The sequence below is a fragment of the Bombus vosnesenskii genome, unplaced genomic scaffold (assembly GCF_011952255.1).
Source record: "Bombus vosnesenskii isolate JDL3184/JDL3185 unplaced genomic scaffold, Bvos_JDL3184-5_v1.1 scf7180000014105, whole genome shotgun sequence".
Classification (NCBI taxonomy): Eukaryota; Metazoa; Arthropoda; class Insecta; order Hymenoptera; family Apidae; genus Bombus; species Bombus vosnesenskii.
In genome coordinates this window covers 392262-406993 of record NW_022883371.1, presented here as the reverse complement: position 1 = coordinate 406993, position 14732 = coordinate 392262, and the positions used below count along the sequence as shown (strand labels likewise).

The following is a 14732-nucleotide window of genomic DNA, read 5'->3' as shown; positions in this document are numbered from 1 at the left end:
AACATGTTTTAACTTGTACATAAAAATTTTGCAACAAATAAAATTTTATTTATATATATATTAGTTTAATAATAACTGTATATTTATCTAAATGATGTATTATTGTTTTACATGGTTGTTATAAAAAAGTCTTAATGCATTCCACTGTTCGGTACGTAATAATATGTGAGGTCTTTTTTGTTGCATATATGCTACTGCTTCCTCTGGAGTCCACTGATTTTTCTAACAAGGATTATTTTTATAATGTTCAATTTAATTCAATTTGAAAGATATATGAAATTCTATAAAAAAATCCATATGTTTATAATTATCTTACCTTCATTAAGTAGCATCCAACTAATGTTGCACTACGTGTTCTTCCTGCTTTACAATGAACATAAACAGTTTTAGTATTTAATTCAGTCGGAACATCACGAAATTTGTTAATAAAATTTACTCCAAGTTGTAATTTTTCTTGTGAAGGTGATTGAAAAATATCTGTTACAGGTAGTTGTAAAAATTCCACATTATTATTTTTCCATTCCTAAAAAATATGTGCAATCAAATGTTTCAATGTTGTCAGTGTTGTTTAATATATTAACTTAAAAATTTTTATTTAAATATATATAGTAATAATTCTTATATATGTATGTTTATATTTATATATATATGTGTGTATACATATATGTATATATATATATATACCTCTTTAGTATTGGAAAACAACTGTAATTCATAATCTTCATTCATTGAAACAACACCTCGGACATTTTCTTCATTTATTAACTAAAATTTTAAAGATCTTATTTTTTCGCAATTAAATTATATTTTTATTGCAATTTTATAAATTCAAATTATGTAGCATGTATAATGTAATATACCTGTTTGATCATACTTCGAAATGGTAGAGCACCTAATATAACAGTGTCATCAATTCTATCGTACCAATTTCTTGACGAAATTTTTTCCATTAATACATTATAGAGAAGCGTTGGATAAAATGTCAACCTCGCAAACATTGCCACTATAATTTAAATTCGTTAGTAAGGCAGTCACTATATATATATAAATCAAACATTAACTTTCGTGTTAAATACAATAAACGTATATAGTATAATTTTATTTTAAGTATTTCTTAAACAATCTTATTAAATCTTATCAAAGACTTTACAACCAGTCGTGATATTGTAAGTAGTTCACAAGGTGAAAGTAACAGAATTTATAATATGAGAAGGGAGTGAATGTTAACATAACGGTTTACGCTAGTTACGTAGTAAGATTCATACATTTTTTTTAAAGCAATCACTTTTAATAAGCAACAACATATAGTACAACATATAGTATAAATAATCATTGTACGAAACCTTAAATTATTTAAATGAATAGACTAAATAATTTTTGTTTAAAACAAATTAAAGTAATCGAACTTTGTATAATAAAAAATAATCTGTTTTGAAATGATTTCATAATTTTGAAAATTAATAAAGATATAAATTTATAATTAAATAAATAAATACGTATATCTACTTATAACTTCGAAATGTTGCTACTGAATCTAAAACATTCAATCTCATAATATTGAATTAATAAAAATACTTAGAATTTTTCGATATCAAATGACTTACTTTCATAATATACATATTTATTTAATTATGATTATCATTGTTATAATTATCCCACAATTACATGTACATAACTATACTTTTTTTTCAAAATCCTATTGATTTTATAGAAGACTGATTAAAATATTATTAATGCACAGATTCTGTTTATATATGACATAATGTATATGATATAGCTTTTTTAATATTTTCTTCAATAGTAATCAAGATTATATTGTATTTGCCATTATTCTTTAATATTGTTATATCGTTTTTTATTTATTAAAGAAACATTTAAATAATGCAATTATTTTATTTATTATAGTTCTTGATATTAATTTATCGTAAATAATATTACTTTGTTCTAATAGCCTTTTATCACTTTTTATTTTTTTAATTAATATAATTATTAATAAGATTAAATTTTTTCTATATATATTTAACTGCTAATCAAATACATGCATATGTATATACGTATGTAGATACATTAGCTATGATATATAATGTCCCATATTTGGATAAAGAGGAATAATTATATGATAATAATAGCAATGCTGATCATTATTATATATATAGAATTATGGAAATTTATTTTTAAATATCAAAATTATTAAGATTTATTGTACACAAGCAGAAATCTTATGATATACTGTTTTGATATATATATATATAGTTGAAAATATTTTTAAATTTCTAACAAAAAACGTAATATGTTTGTAATTATATATTTTATATTTAAATTTCATTTTGACAGTAATAAATCTTCATCTAAACAATAATAGCCTAATTCTCCTTTTCTGAATAAAGAAAGAAAATGTTCTGCTGCAAACCTTAAGTCTGGCTTTATAATTATTTTACCATCATAATTCTTTATTCTTAAAGTCTTTTTTAATTTTGCTGCAATATATGTAAGAATGTATGATATATTATCATGTGGTTCTCTTAGTTCTAATTTTTCAACATATTCAAATCGTTTCTGTTTATTTAGCCAAAATAATAAAAAGTCTGCCAATATTTCTGGACCTATTAAATGATCTTGCATACAACCAACTAATGCTAATTTTAAGCCTGTATGCATATTATCTACTTTGGGAGTTAAAATTCCTGGTGTATCTAAAACATAGATATCTGGTTTTTCTGATACTTTCACTCGTGTTGATACAGATCGTGTAATGCCAGCAATACCGCCAACTGGCACAGCACTACTTTTACGAAGAATATTATTTCTTAAACGATTGATAAGTGATGATTTCCCTACATTAGGAACGCCAATGATCATTATTTGAAATGAAGACTCTTGTGCTCTGTTATGGCGATTTGATTCCTTAATTAATTTTTGTGCTAAAGGTAATAATTCTTTAGCACCTTCACATTTTACATTTCTAAAACTAGTAAATAATATGTTAGATAATCCCTTTTGATTTAAATTTTCCACTATACAGTTCTTAAATTTCATATCAGCTAAATCCATTTTGTTTAATACAAAAATATGAGGTTTTAATCCAGTCAATGTGTTGCTGTAATCTGCATAATGTCCAGAAACTGGAATTCTTGCATCATGAACTTCAATGATACAATCTACGTTTTTTAACTGTTTTTGCATGTTTTTTAAGCCTTTACCCATATGTCCAGGGAACCATCTTAATATATCTTTTGTTGGTATGTTGAAAATATCACGAAATTTGGGTGTTACATTACCTGGACTCATCATTTTGAAACTTCTTAACCTATACAATTCTTCCTAAGAAATTTCCTGAAACAATAGTTGTGTTGTATAATATTTTAAATATACATATTTATTAATTAGTAAGTACATAATGTCGAAATTTAATTATACAGTAATGTGTACGCATTAAATTAAAAATATTTATATAAAAAAATTATGGTAACCTTATGCTGAATTCTGTTCATTTTATGTACATACAATACTCTATATTGCAGATAATATGTATTTAAAATAGTGATTATATAAGCAGTTCAAAATGTTTAAGTATGTAAAAAGTTGGATATAAGAAAATCTGATTATATTCTGTAATTCACTTAAAAATGAATATTGTACTTACATAATACTGTATATACAATGAACATATGTAAATATTTCAAAGGAGTTTAATTATTTAACATTCTATTAAACGAATGTTTAAATTTGTTTTATTTTGCAATATATTTGTATAATATAATATACTGTACATTTGTATATCAAATAAATATATTATATTGTAATTAAATATATTACATATATGTAACTATAAGAGAAAATTTTCTCTGCGATTACATTTAAGTTTATATATATACACATATATTACTATATATAAGTTAATTGAATTGATTATATTTAGATCCGAAAGGTTACAAAAACAATATTTTAGAAATGTTTCCTTTACCGTAATATATGTTATCAATTTTCAATGTAAAGAACATTGTATTCTATTATAAAATATTATTATTATTAGTACTGTAAAATATCAGGTTGTTTTAGGCGATAAAAACTTTGTAATGATTCAATTTAATGTCATTATATATATTATATGTATGTAAACTTTATTTGACAAAAGTCGGATAATAGGTTTAAATTTCATAAAAAGGTCTATAGTCCCTCGATTAGTGACACTTGAGTTTCACTAGTCGACAATCAATAGTTGCAGTCGTAATAATCACGTTTTATTTACGTTTATTGTCTCATCTCGTTGGGCAGGCTATAGATATATTTTGTAAATATAAATATAATCAGATATAATATAGATATACTTTGTAAAAGTACTAGAAAAAGCACTAGGTTATTCATAAAGTTGGTAGTATCAAGAGCCATTTAGAATTTATGACTATGATTTTAATTTACTTTATTCAGCGTATTGTACATAGAAATATTTAAAAATAAATAATTTAAAAATGAGAAAGAAACTGTTTATATTTCTTATATAGATGATACTGTTTAATTATTATTCATATATATTTATACAAGTGCTTATTTGTCATCGCATAAACTACCTAAGAATTATCATCCAATTGAAATGAATTTACGATTGATACATATATTGGAAGAATGCATGTAAAACCTTTATTAGCTTAAAATTAATGAATCCTACAAACAAATTTCGCTGACATTTATTTAATTAATTTTATATCCAGTATTCTAAAATACAATTTCGTTAAACGCTTTAATTTATAACTAAATAGTCAAATGTGAAACTTATAACTATAAATCGAAATTTAACTTATTGTTGATAACTCAGATTTATAAGTTGCTATTAATAGTTAATTTACACAGATCAATATGCCGAGAGTAACTATCTATTGTTGTACCACACTTTGGACTACCTTTATGATGATACGAACTTGACATAAAAACTTGCCATAAAGGTTTGTTCACGATTGCGCACAGGGTAGGTTCGCGGTCATGCAAGAATCCACATGAGCCTGTTGCCAGTTATTGATCCTGACACGATTAAACAACACTGCATTGCTGTTAACTACGAAAACAATTCTGGTCACGCAGCATTTGTAAAAACGCGCCGACAAACGGTTACGGTAACGTGTGCGTCTATATTTACACAAAGTACTACGATCTCGAAATGTGCTGAAGTGCCTCTCCGACGTTATCGTTATTCTGTCAAAATGTAGAAGAGGTCCCGTAAGACTCGAAATATCGATGAGTGTTACTTTCCATTCATCCGCAAAGATGTCATCGTTAGTTTTTCACGGAAAAAGGAACTTTTAAATAGAACATATTGAAAATTTTTGTCATAAGAAATTTCGAATTTTCTTGTTAATTCCATTTTCTCAAAATTACGTATTTTGACTTGGAACTTTAGGAAGACTTGAATTTGTGTTGCTGCTGCACATGTGATCCTTTAGGTGTTATCTTCGGTTCGTAATGAAGAAGTTTACAATTAAAGGCGTGCTCGACGGGTTCCGATCATCGGTACCGCAACCCGTCAAACCTGATCAGGAAATCGTCGAAAATTTACGGCCAGAGCATTTTCAAGTAAAGAAGGTCAGTAGCGATATACTATAACTATTAACTTATAAGTTACACATCTATTTCAAATTACATGTACTAGCGTTAAAATAGATTAAAATATGCTATGTTATTTTGAATATATATATTATTATCTTTTTCTAAAAGCTGTTTTCGGTTTATAAGTGGAATGACCCAATTTAGAAGCATTTATTGCATACTACGTTTTTTATCGTTTGACTTTTTATTTGACAACTATAGCCATTTTTCTAACTATGAAATTAATATGTCAGTATAATATCACTAATGTTATCATAGTGGATATATGTTGTACAATATATACTATGATATCACCACTATTAGTAATATAAATGTAGAATCAAAATATCGTAAAAATAATCTTGAATTAAAAACGACCATACATATTATATTGTGTTCCTGAAGTTACTAATATTATTATTATCTTTATTGTAATATATTACTTTTAAGCAAATATACAGCTACAAATTTAAATAGATGCAAAATAGCTGAATGTATTTGTTGCTAAGTTCTGTTTATTACCATATTCTTTAATGCGTGTAATTTCGATGAATAGCATTGAATACAGGTTATAAAGGAATAAAGTCTAGTGTATACGTATGTATGGACATATATAAGTATATATATATATGAAATACTAATAAGTACAAAAGTATTTCTGGTTTAGAAATAACGTGAATTTTTTTGTAAATTATGATATAATATGAATTATGATAAGGTTCTATCAATTAGAACTTTATAATAAAGAAACGAGGAAAGGAAAATAATGTAGACGTGTATAAGATACATTCTTTGCACTATCTTACAAGTATTAAAACTTTTTCAAAATAAAAAATTTCGATTCGTTTATAATTACGATTATCAGTTAGTAGGAGTTAAGAAATTGATTATTATGAATTTTCAATACAAATCGAATTACAAATAATTCAAAAGAACAATGTGATCTTTAATCTTTTCGGAATATTTATAATTGCATATTTATTCAACAGATACATTTGGCATTTTAATCGATTATAATACCTTAACGTTCTAAGTAAGAAAGGATTACACCATGCAAAAGAAGTGACGATATGCACTTGCACGATACATATCTAGCGATAGTTTATCCTAAGTACATGTAATACATTATCAGAGTAACATTGGTGGGTTGCATATCAACGTGACGTAGTTAAATATGAATATTGATTTCAAAATTGTTAATAGTGCGAATAAATATAACTTTTTAAAGAAAAGTGGAAGGTGACTTAAGAGAAATTGCCAAACGGATATAATGATGCTTTTTGACTTTATTATACTAGTATTATATTATAGCATTTATATCATCTGGCATCTTAATCGGGAGAGAGAGGGGGAGAGAGAGGGGAGAGAGAGAGAGAGAGAGAGATAGATTGAATATTATAGATTTGCAATAATTTTATTCAGTAGCATTGATGCTTATGTCTTCAAGATCTCTTGAAGATCATTTGTTAGTATTGTCATCGTATTAAATAATAAAAATAATAAATAAGATGTTCTTCTTTGAGCATGAAATTCAAGTTATTAAGATATAGATAAATATAATTATTCAGTAAAAAAAGTTGTGTTGTCCAGTACTCGTGGAAAGTGAAATTAATTATCATCGTATAAACCATTTATCACGTATTATAGTTTCCATAGGATTATTATTAAAAGGATGGAATTTTTAACATTTTTTTGTTTACAATAAATTCATATATAAAAAGTAATCAATCGTGAAACATTGGATTAATGTATTCAAGTTTGTTTTTATACGAGACGACAGAAACGCCCAACGGATTATGTAGATAGAGACAGAATTACGCTTACATATACTATATAAATTTCCTTATACGATATGATTAATCTTGCTACGGTCTTCGAATTATATATTCTAATTTTGCTTTCATTTCAACAAACAAAGATATGTACTCTTATAATGATTTAAGAAAGACAGGAGCATAAAATTAGAATTAAAAATTGCGCGCGTTAATAACGATTTTCTCATACCCTTTTCAAGAATTTTAACCAATAGAGAAATACCCAAAGAATATAGATAGGTTAAGAATAAATGTACAATTGTTATTTTCAGACTTACATTTTCATAGTTCCTAGTTGATTCCTTTTATGATGAAAAGAACAATCTAATATATTTTATTGTATTAATGTTTAAAAAAATGTCATTTTCATGTATGGAAAACAATTCTAAAAGATAGAAAACATATCTAAGTAAATATGTGAATTATCGTCTGCTGTAAAGTATGGAAGAATATTTAAAACGTTGGCATGCTTAGTGATTAATATATTCCTTTTCAGTGTAAGAAAGAATTACGTTTTTCGCAAATTTCTACAGCTTTTTTGTTATTGTTTCTTGTATTGAATAAAATTCTTCAAAGTGGGAAGCATGGCCAAACCATAAATGCTTCCTGTCGTCGTGGTGCTTTATGGCTTTCGTTCAGCAAAGGAAATCAATATACGGTTTGTCGTTAAATCAAAATAAATGCGATCTGCTTGTGTTTTGCTACATATTTCATTCTTTTCTGGTATTTTCATCGGTGCCTGAGTTTTAATACGAATCCGCAAATCGTTTTCTTTATTTCATGCTTCAAGAAGTAAAGTGATGTTTAAACTAGCGCAACAAATGTTGCAAAATGCACATACACGTATAAAGGAGGTTACTTTTAATGGAAGCATGTGCAGGTCGAGATTCAATGCGCTGCGTCGATAACAGTATCGAAACGAATTCCTTTACGTCATGCATATCGGTTTATCTGCCTTTAAAAACAATCGTGTCACCTACATAAACTGTTCATTGGTAAGATGAAAATTCAGTAGGAGGCGTTGAACATAATAGAATATTATACATATAATCATGTATCGATACAATACGATATAACATCAATATATGTAATATAATGGGATTTTGAATGAGGGATCAGGAATGTCTTTTACGCAACAATAAAATAATGTCTAATAAAATAAAGTGATGATACAAAATGGAAAAATACAAGAATACTTGTTGCGTGATGCCATCTTCTCTCTTTTTTACCAATTCCCTCTGTACATAATTCTTCAATCTTTCCTTTAGTTCTTTCTTTTCGTTTATTGTATTTAATTTCAATTCCTTCAGTTCTTCGTGAAGCTGTCGTAGCTTCATTATGTCGATCTCTTCGATTTTTGTTTCTTTCTTCGATTTTACCATGTTCTTGATTTTGATTAACGTTCCCTCGATATCATCTCCCGTTACAATCATTTCAGTAAGCCTCTTTGAATCTTCCCTTACTTGTATTTCTTCGCTTATTCTCAATATTTCTTACTTCAATGTTTCAAATTGTTCAACACTACAAGTTACCAGTCTCTTAATCATATTTTATTGTCATTACGTAAGATGGACAATCGAAATACTTTCACATTTCATTCCCTAATCCTAATATCTCTTTTATCTCGGTCAAATCTCTAAATTAATATTTTGCAACAATACATTACATATATATCTACCTACGTATCGGTCGTATATGTAATTATATATGTTTAAAAATACAATTATAAGTCATATGGTTAGTTGTTTAGTTATTGAATCTACGGTGATATGATAAATAGAGATTATTGAATAAATCCATTGATTTTCAACAGTTAAGTAGGTTTCTTTTGTCACAAAAGTATATAAAATATTCAATACACTATTCTGTAAGCTTAATTGCTTAGTTCTTAAACTTTCCAATATTGTCCACGAAAGTGCGTATGTATTTTTAAAAGCTTGGTTTGAAAGCAAGAAAATGAATTTAGAAGTTCATACATATATTAATTCTACATATGTACCATATGTTACATGTCGGAATTGCTGTTACTAATTGAAAGTGTAATGTTAAGATATTTTTTTATTAAAATAAAGATTTACATTTAAAAGCCGTATGACTTCTGTAAACAAATATAGAATTATGAGTTGGTGAGAAAATATATTTCAGAAATTTTAACGACACGTTCTAATGATTTTAACATAGTTTCAGAAGAAGGTCTTTTTTTAAAACGTCCTTTAAATTGTTTCAAATAGTTACATACATATATGATCATTATGATTCTCATATATGTCGGTGAATAGACTGTATTTTTTAAATTGTATAATAAGCTTCTATAACATTTGTGGTATGACATAGATAGTAGATCTATCGTAACTTTATTCTCACAGTGCACATAATAATGCCTTACATTACGATGTTAATTTAGTAAAATATTATTTTATTAATACAATTAATGAGAAAAATAGAATATTATGTTATTAAATTAACATCCTTATATTTCACGGTAGATAGAAATTTACATTTTAGATAATTATAGATAATGAGATATTTCAAAATTATATTAGGCAATTGGTTTTTTTATGAAAATTTGAATATAGAGAAATTTTTAAATTTTCTACAATGTCAGATCTTATTCATGAATAAACAAAGTAGAAATTTGGGGATGGAACGTTTATTTATCTTGTGTCCTCGAGTTATTATATTTTTATAGGTACAATAGTAATGTTTAATAATAAATCAAGATTCCACTGCTAAATCTACTAAATTGTATACAATGCTACATAATTATTTGAATTTTTACAAGATTGAAAGACTTTAGACATGGGGAGGCTATGTGTTAGATTAACGGAATTATAATTATATCAAAATTTATTATTTGATTCAATTATTAGATTTAAAAGAAATTACTTTTTCTATGATTTATTAAAAATTACTTAATTTAATTCAATGTAGTGGTATTATAACACGACGACTAAAAGCTTTTATTTAGGTCTACACTAATTATTTTAAATGTGCACTTCCTTGTAGATAAGCAATTCCATGTTACTGCAGTACAAAACTGGTAACAATTTCAAAACAAAGTCAAGTAGGATATAAGTGTATATGAATCTTAGGTTTTTTAATAGTTTTGATGTTGCACTTTACTGCTAAAAGTGGTTCATACGTTATGTTGACCAGTCTTACACATTAAATATATCTTTGGTATATCTTTGGCCTTCGTCTTTGTTTCTCTTATGAGAATCGTGTCTTTATTATACTCTTTTAACTGTCTTAGATATAAACTGCACTGTTGATGAATATTATTAGATTTGAAGATGTTTAAAAATATAACTATTGTTTTATTTATGTGATTTCACATGATAATATCTATTATTCAAAATGAATGCTTTGTTATTTACGCCTGTATTAACAATGTATAAACAACGTTATTTCTGAAATATTTATGATATATAGTTCATATTTATGCGCAGTATCTATTATGAAATTTTGTAAAAGATTTTTTATCACTTACTTCGCTATTTACTGACTATACTTTTGAACTGATAATATTTTTTCTGACCCGAGTTACAATGAGTGAAAAAAGTAAAAGCAATTTTGTATTTCAATTACATAACAATTGCACAGAATAGCGAGCAGTCACGTAGTGATAGTCTAAATATTCGCGGGCAGTCTTGCGGGCACTGTGACATCTAAATAGATGAGTAAGCAATAGCCGTCAAGAAATGCCAATTACGTGATACAGCTTGTTTCTCTGCATTGTACGATATGATAGAATCATCTTATATGGATTAATCTAGTTAGAGAAGCTTTTAGATGAGAAATTTTATTGCATTCATCGGTTAATATCTTTGCAATCAAGTTTGGATAATAATAATACTTCTATAAAAAGATTAATTTGCTCTTGTTAATTAAACAAAATATTTTAAGTGATTTATAATTAAACATAAAATATAAGCGTAATCGTTACACGAGTCGTGCCATAGATAACAAGTCTGAAGGAAATGTGCATATAATAGTTTATTAAAAGAAATTTCATATATTGATATATTATTTCGTATTTCATATATAATATTGAATATGAATAAATAACTTATAATCGATTCATTGTCAAAAGTATGAAGAAATTCATCTTTCGGTCTAATTCAGACCTTCTGATTTTATTAAGGGCTGCAATATTTATGTCGTTACTTGCTTTCTTTATTATAATTTTTTTTCTATACTGTGCTATAACGGGATCTGCAGTTAATAATATCGTATGAATTTAGTCCATTATTGTATTTTTCTAAGATTTTCTGGTGAAGCTTTTCTGAAATTCTCTTCAATTTTTCGACCAACCAACTTAGGATTCCTAAACCACACAATCGTAATTTATCAAACGTACGATACTTAACATAAAAGTAAACTGTTTTTTTTACTTATATAATTATACAGAATAAATTTTACTTTTTACGATTGCACATTTTTTTTTTAGTTTGAAAACAAAGAAAAACCAAAAATTAATTTCAGAGATATTGCGACCGCAGAACGCGATAGGACTAATTATAGTCACTTATAATTAGTAGAATTAATGAGCATTATAAGATTATAAGAGTTTTAGAATATCCCTGAAATGGCTGCGGATGCCGTTTAACAAAAAGCGAAATATTTGGAGTAGCGACATCTCTTGGAAGCCATATTTTGTTAAATTTGATTGGTAATGAATGACTCGATACATTCCTCTGCAGAAAAACACCAACCATCGTCAAACGTATTCTTTGTCCATGAAACGTCCATGACAAATTGAAGTATTTCGGTGCAATTCACAAGTAATACTTATAGGTATGTATGTATTACATATTATAAAATACATTTCTTATAAAATAGAGAAGTATTTCTTTGCTATATCTTAAAATACATACCTTATGACAAAATATGTGACATGAAACACAGAAGCATGTTCCAAATAGACTTTGAAATACAGTCCCTATGGAATACGAATTACAGCTACGTTACTGCATAACGTATTTACGCAGAAAATATTTGACCTTGGACAGGTACATACCATGATTGGCAGGCTTTATAGAATTAATTTCTACCTGTTTTTCATCGTTCCGTAGAATACTACAGCAAAATTTGAACCATTTAAATTGAGTTGAGTATATACATGCAACACAATCGGGAAAGCTATCTCGATTTCTAATAAACCATGGAAATTCTATGCAGATTAGGTTTTTATTCATTGGTGCTATTCTAGGAAGAGGAAGGTGGAACAGAAAAATTGGAAAAATAATTCATGGCCATTTATGAATAAAATTTATCTTAATTTATATGTATATCATGACTATTGTAATTCATGTTGATATAAGAATATCGTGTCGTTAAGAAATGCATATTGTACTGTGTCCCTTACTGAGAAATTATCTCATACAAGTCTTCACAGTAATGTATAAATTATTACAAAAATGCAACTTTATGCGATGGTGAAATGCAAAATTATGGTGTGTTTCAAAGTAACATAAGACCTTAGAAACCAGAATTTTTAATTAATTTCTATGCATTTCTGTACGAATGCCTTACAAAAGTATCAAAATATCGAAAATTGAACAGTTTATGAAATACTTACAGCTTGCTATTTAAATATGTAATTTAAATGTCTTATAATTTAACCAAAGAAAATTTATAATTTATGTCTTATAATTTAATCAGTATTATTCTATCAGTAAATAAAGACACTTATAAGATATATTTTCTTAGTAGTATATTGCTTTTTTTAACTTCTCAATTACGTGACTCACTTTGCTTAGCATATCAAAGTGCTTAAAAAGTAATATTACATTTAAAAGCAGATTAATAAAAGTATGATGTGTAACATATTATGTGTAACACGTTTCGTGTTTGAAGTTCTGTTATTTTTATATAGAATTATCACACTTCATTGTTATGTATCTGCCGGAAATTTTAATGAGTGCAGTATATATACTTTTGTCGATAAAAATATCAACAAGTTTCTTACACAAGAATACATATAGATTTTTAAATCAATGGTTCATTCATTAGAAGTACTTTTATGATCCAGGAGTATATAAAATGTAAGGCACACAATTTGCTGCACGAATTGAATGTCTACCTGCTTTATAACTCTCAAATGTTCAATTAATGACCTCTGATTACAGAAAATGTTCTTAGTAAGATCGTTAATATAATATAAATAATATAAGATAATAACAAAAAACAATCGACAGATGAAACTATTGTATTAGCTTAATACGATAATCTGCTTTCTTGTTCTTCTTTAAAATAGTAGTATATGATATTACATTATGTAAATAATTGTTGCGAGATTTAGTTTGTCTCAACATAATAGGGACTATGGAAAAATTATTTAGGCCTTAAGGCAGGTGACTGGATAGTTTATATTATTTGTAGTATATCTGTGAGATATTGTGCGTTCAATTCCTGCTATGGTCCTCAATTTTCCTACATCCCTTCAAATATGATAGAAATACATAAAAAATGAGCACAGTTTTCAGAATAATAAATCCTATTACATCTAAATTTAAGTTACCTACATCAAATATGAATTATCGTGCCATATTGTATACATATAAAATGATAACCAATTTCAAATCTTGTATTATGGATTTTACTAAATTTAATAATTAATCATCTAATAATTAAATATGTAACTGAACTGATCGTTAACAATACGTTACTATTGCTGTAATAGTATCTAGTAAGTTTGTTTTTCGAAGCAATGCTGCGTTTATATGTTAGCTAGTTCAATATTAATTCAATATTACATATATTGATATATTATACCAATAAAATTTTATTTTTATTTCTTCTTAACTTTTGAACTTTCTATTATTTTGCAGATGCGATTTTCAAGGAAACATAGTTTCGAAACTTATCTTTTTTCTTTTGGGTTGATAACGCCTTGATAATTCTATAGAATGCCAATTTATATGGGTACATTGGATGCTAAGGTTCGATGTCTATGTGCTCGCAAGATTGTAACACGCGAACTGTCGGAAATTGACCAGAGACCACCTCCGGAAAGTTAAAATCGGATATAAAGGATGGCGGGTGTTCATAAGTTTCGTATTGCTGTATTTTAACCTACTTCTCCATTCCGTTGAAATGGAACGAGGGCAGTTTTCATGACCAGTGGAAAGGCAGCAGTGCTGCATCAGAATCGATTTTAACGTATATCTGTCTTTTAGGGCGTCAGATTAATCCTAACTCTACTTTGTCCCAAATTTGTTTCTTATCCGTATAACGGATAGTTCTTTTATTTCATTTTTTAAAGGAATCAATTACAAAGTAACATCCATAAACTCTTATATATTGTTTGAGTTTTGTATTAAGCCAATAGTAGGTATT

General features: G+C 26.8%; 3 protein-coding genes across 11 annotated transcripts in view; 1 reads left to right on the top strand and 2 right to left on the bottom strand.

The window, feature by feature from the left end:
• Positions 1 to 56: 56 nt before the first annotated feature.
• On the bottom strand, positions 57 to 3333 carry LOC117239560 (phosphatidylglycerophosphatase and protein-tyrosine phosphatase 1). Its single transcript, XM_033505229.1, has 5 exons — positions 3279 to 3333; positions 861 to 1003; positions 685 to 765; positions 317 to 523; positions 57 to 222 (listed from the first exon to the last, which is right to left on the bottom strand). The coding sequence occupies exons 1-5, from the start codon at positions 3289 to 3291 to the stop codon at positions 100 to 102; spliced, it is 567 nt and encodes a 188-aa protein (XP_033361120.1). The 5' UTR covers positions 3292 to 3333; the 3' UTR covers positions 57 to 99.
• On the bottom strand, positions 2292 to 3327 carry LOC117239559 (mitochondrial GTPase 1). The gene has a single exon (XM_033505228.1). The coding sequence runs from the start codon at positions 3289 to 3291 to the stop codon at positions 2323 to 2325; it is 969 nt and encodes a 322-aa protein (XP_033361119.1). The 5' UTR covers positions 3292 to 3327; the 3' UTR covers positions 2292 to 2322.
• Positions 3334 to 4960: 1627 nt separating the features above from the next.
• The window catches only part of LOC117239706 (syntaxin-binding protein 5), a 71133-nt gene continuing 61361 nt past the window's right edge, over positions 4961 to 14732 (top strand). For 4 of the 9 annotated variants that reach the window (XM_033505500.1, XM_033505496.1, XM_033505497.1 and 1 more), the window contains exon 1: positions 4961 to 5574. In XM_033505500.1, coding sequence (XP_033361391.1) covers positions 5455 to 5574 — 120 coding nt within the window. In that variant the 5' untranslated portion in view covers positions 4961 to 5454. The remainder of the gene's footprint in view (positions 5575 to 14732) is intronic. The other 5 variants (XM_033505505.1, XM_033505504.1, XM_033505503.1 and 2 more) reach the window with 2 other exon arrangements.

What these genes read in the sequence shown, in the direction of transcription:
- LOC117239559 (XM_033505228.1), bottom strand. Translation starts at nt 3,291, where the DNA reads ATGATGAGTCCAGGTAATGTAACACCCAAATTTCGTGATATTTTCAAC.
- LOC117239560 (XM_033505229.1), bottom strand. An exon ending in TTCGAAGTATGATCAAACAG is followed by an intron (nt 766 to 860) that starts GTATATTACATT and finishes TTAAAATTTTAG; the next exon opens with TTAATAAATGAAGAAAATGT. An exon ending in TTGGATGCTACTTAATGAAG is followed by an intron (nt 223 to 316) that starts GTAAGATAATTA and finishes AATCCTTGTTAG; the next exon opens with AAAAATCAGTGGACTCCAGA.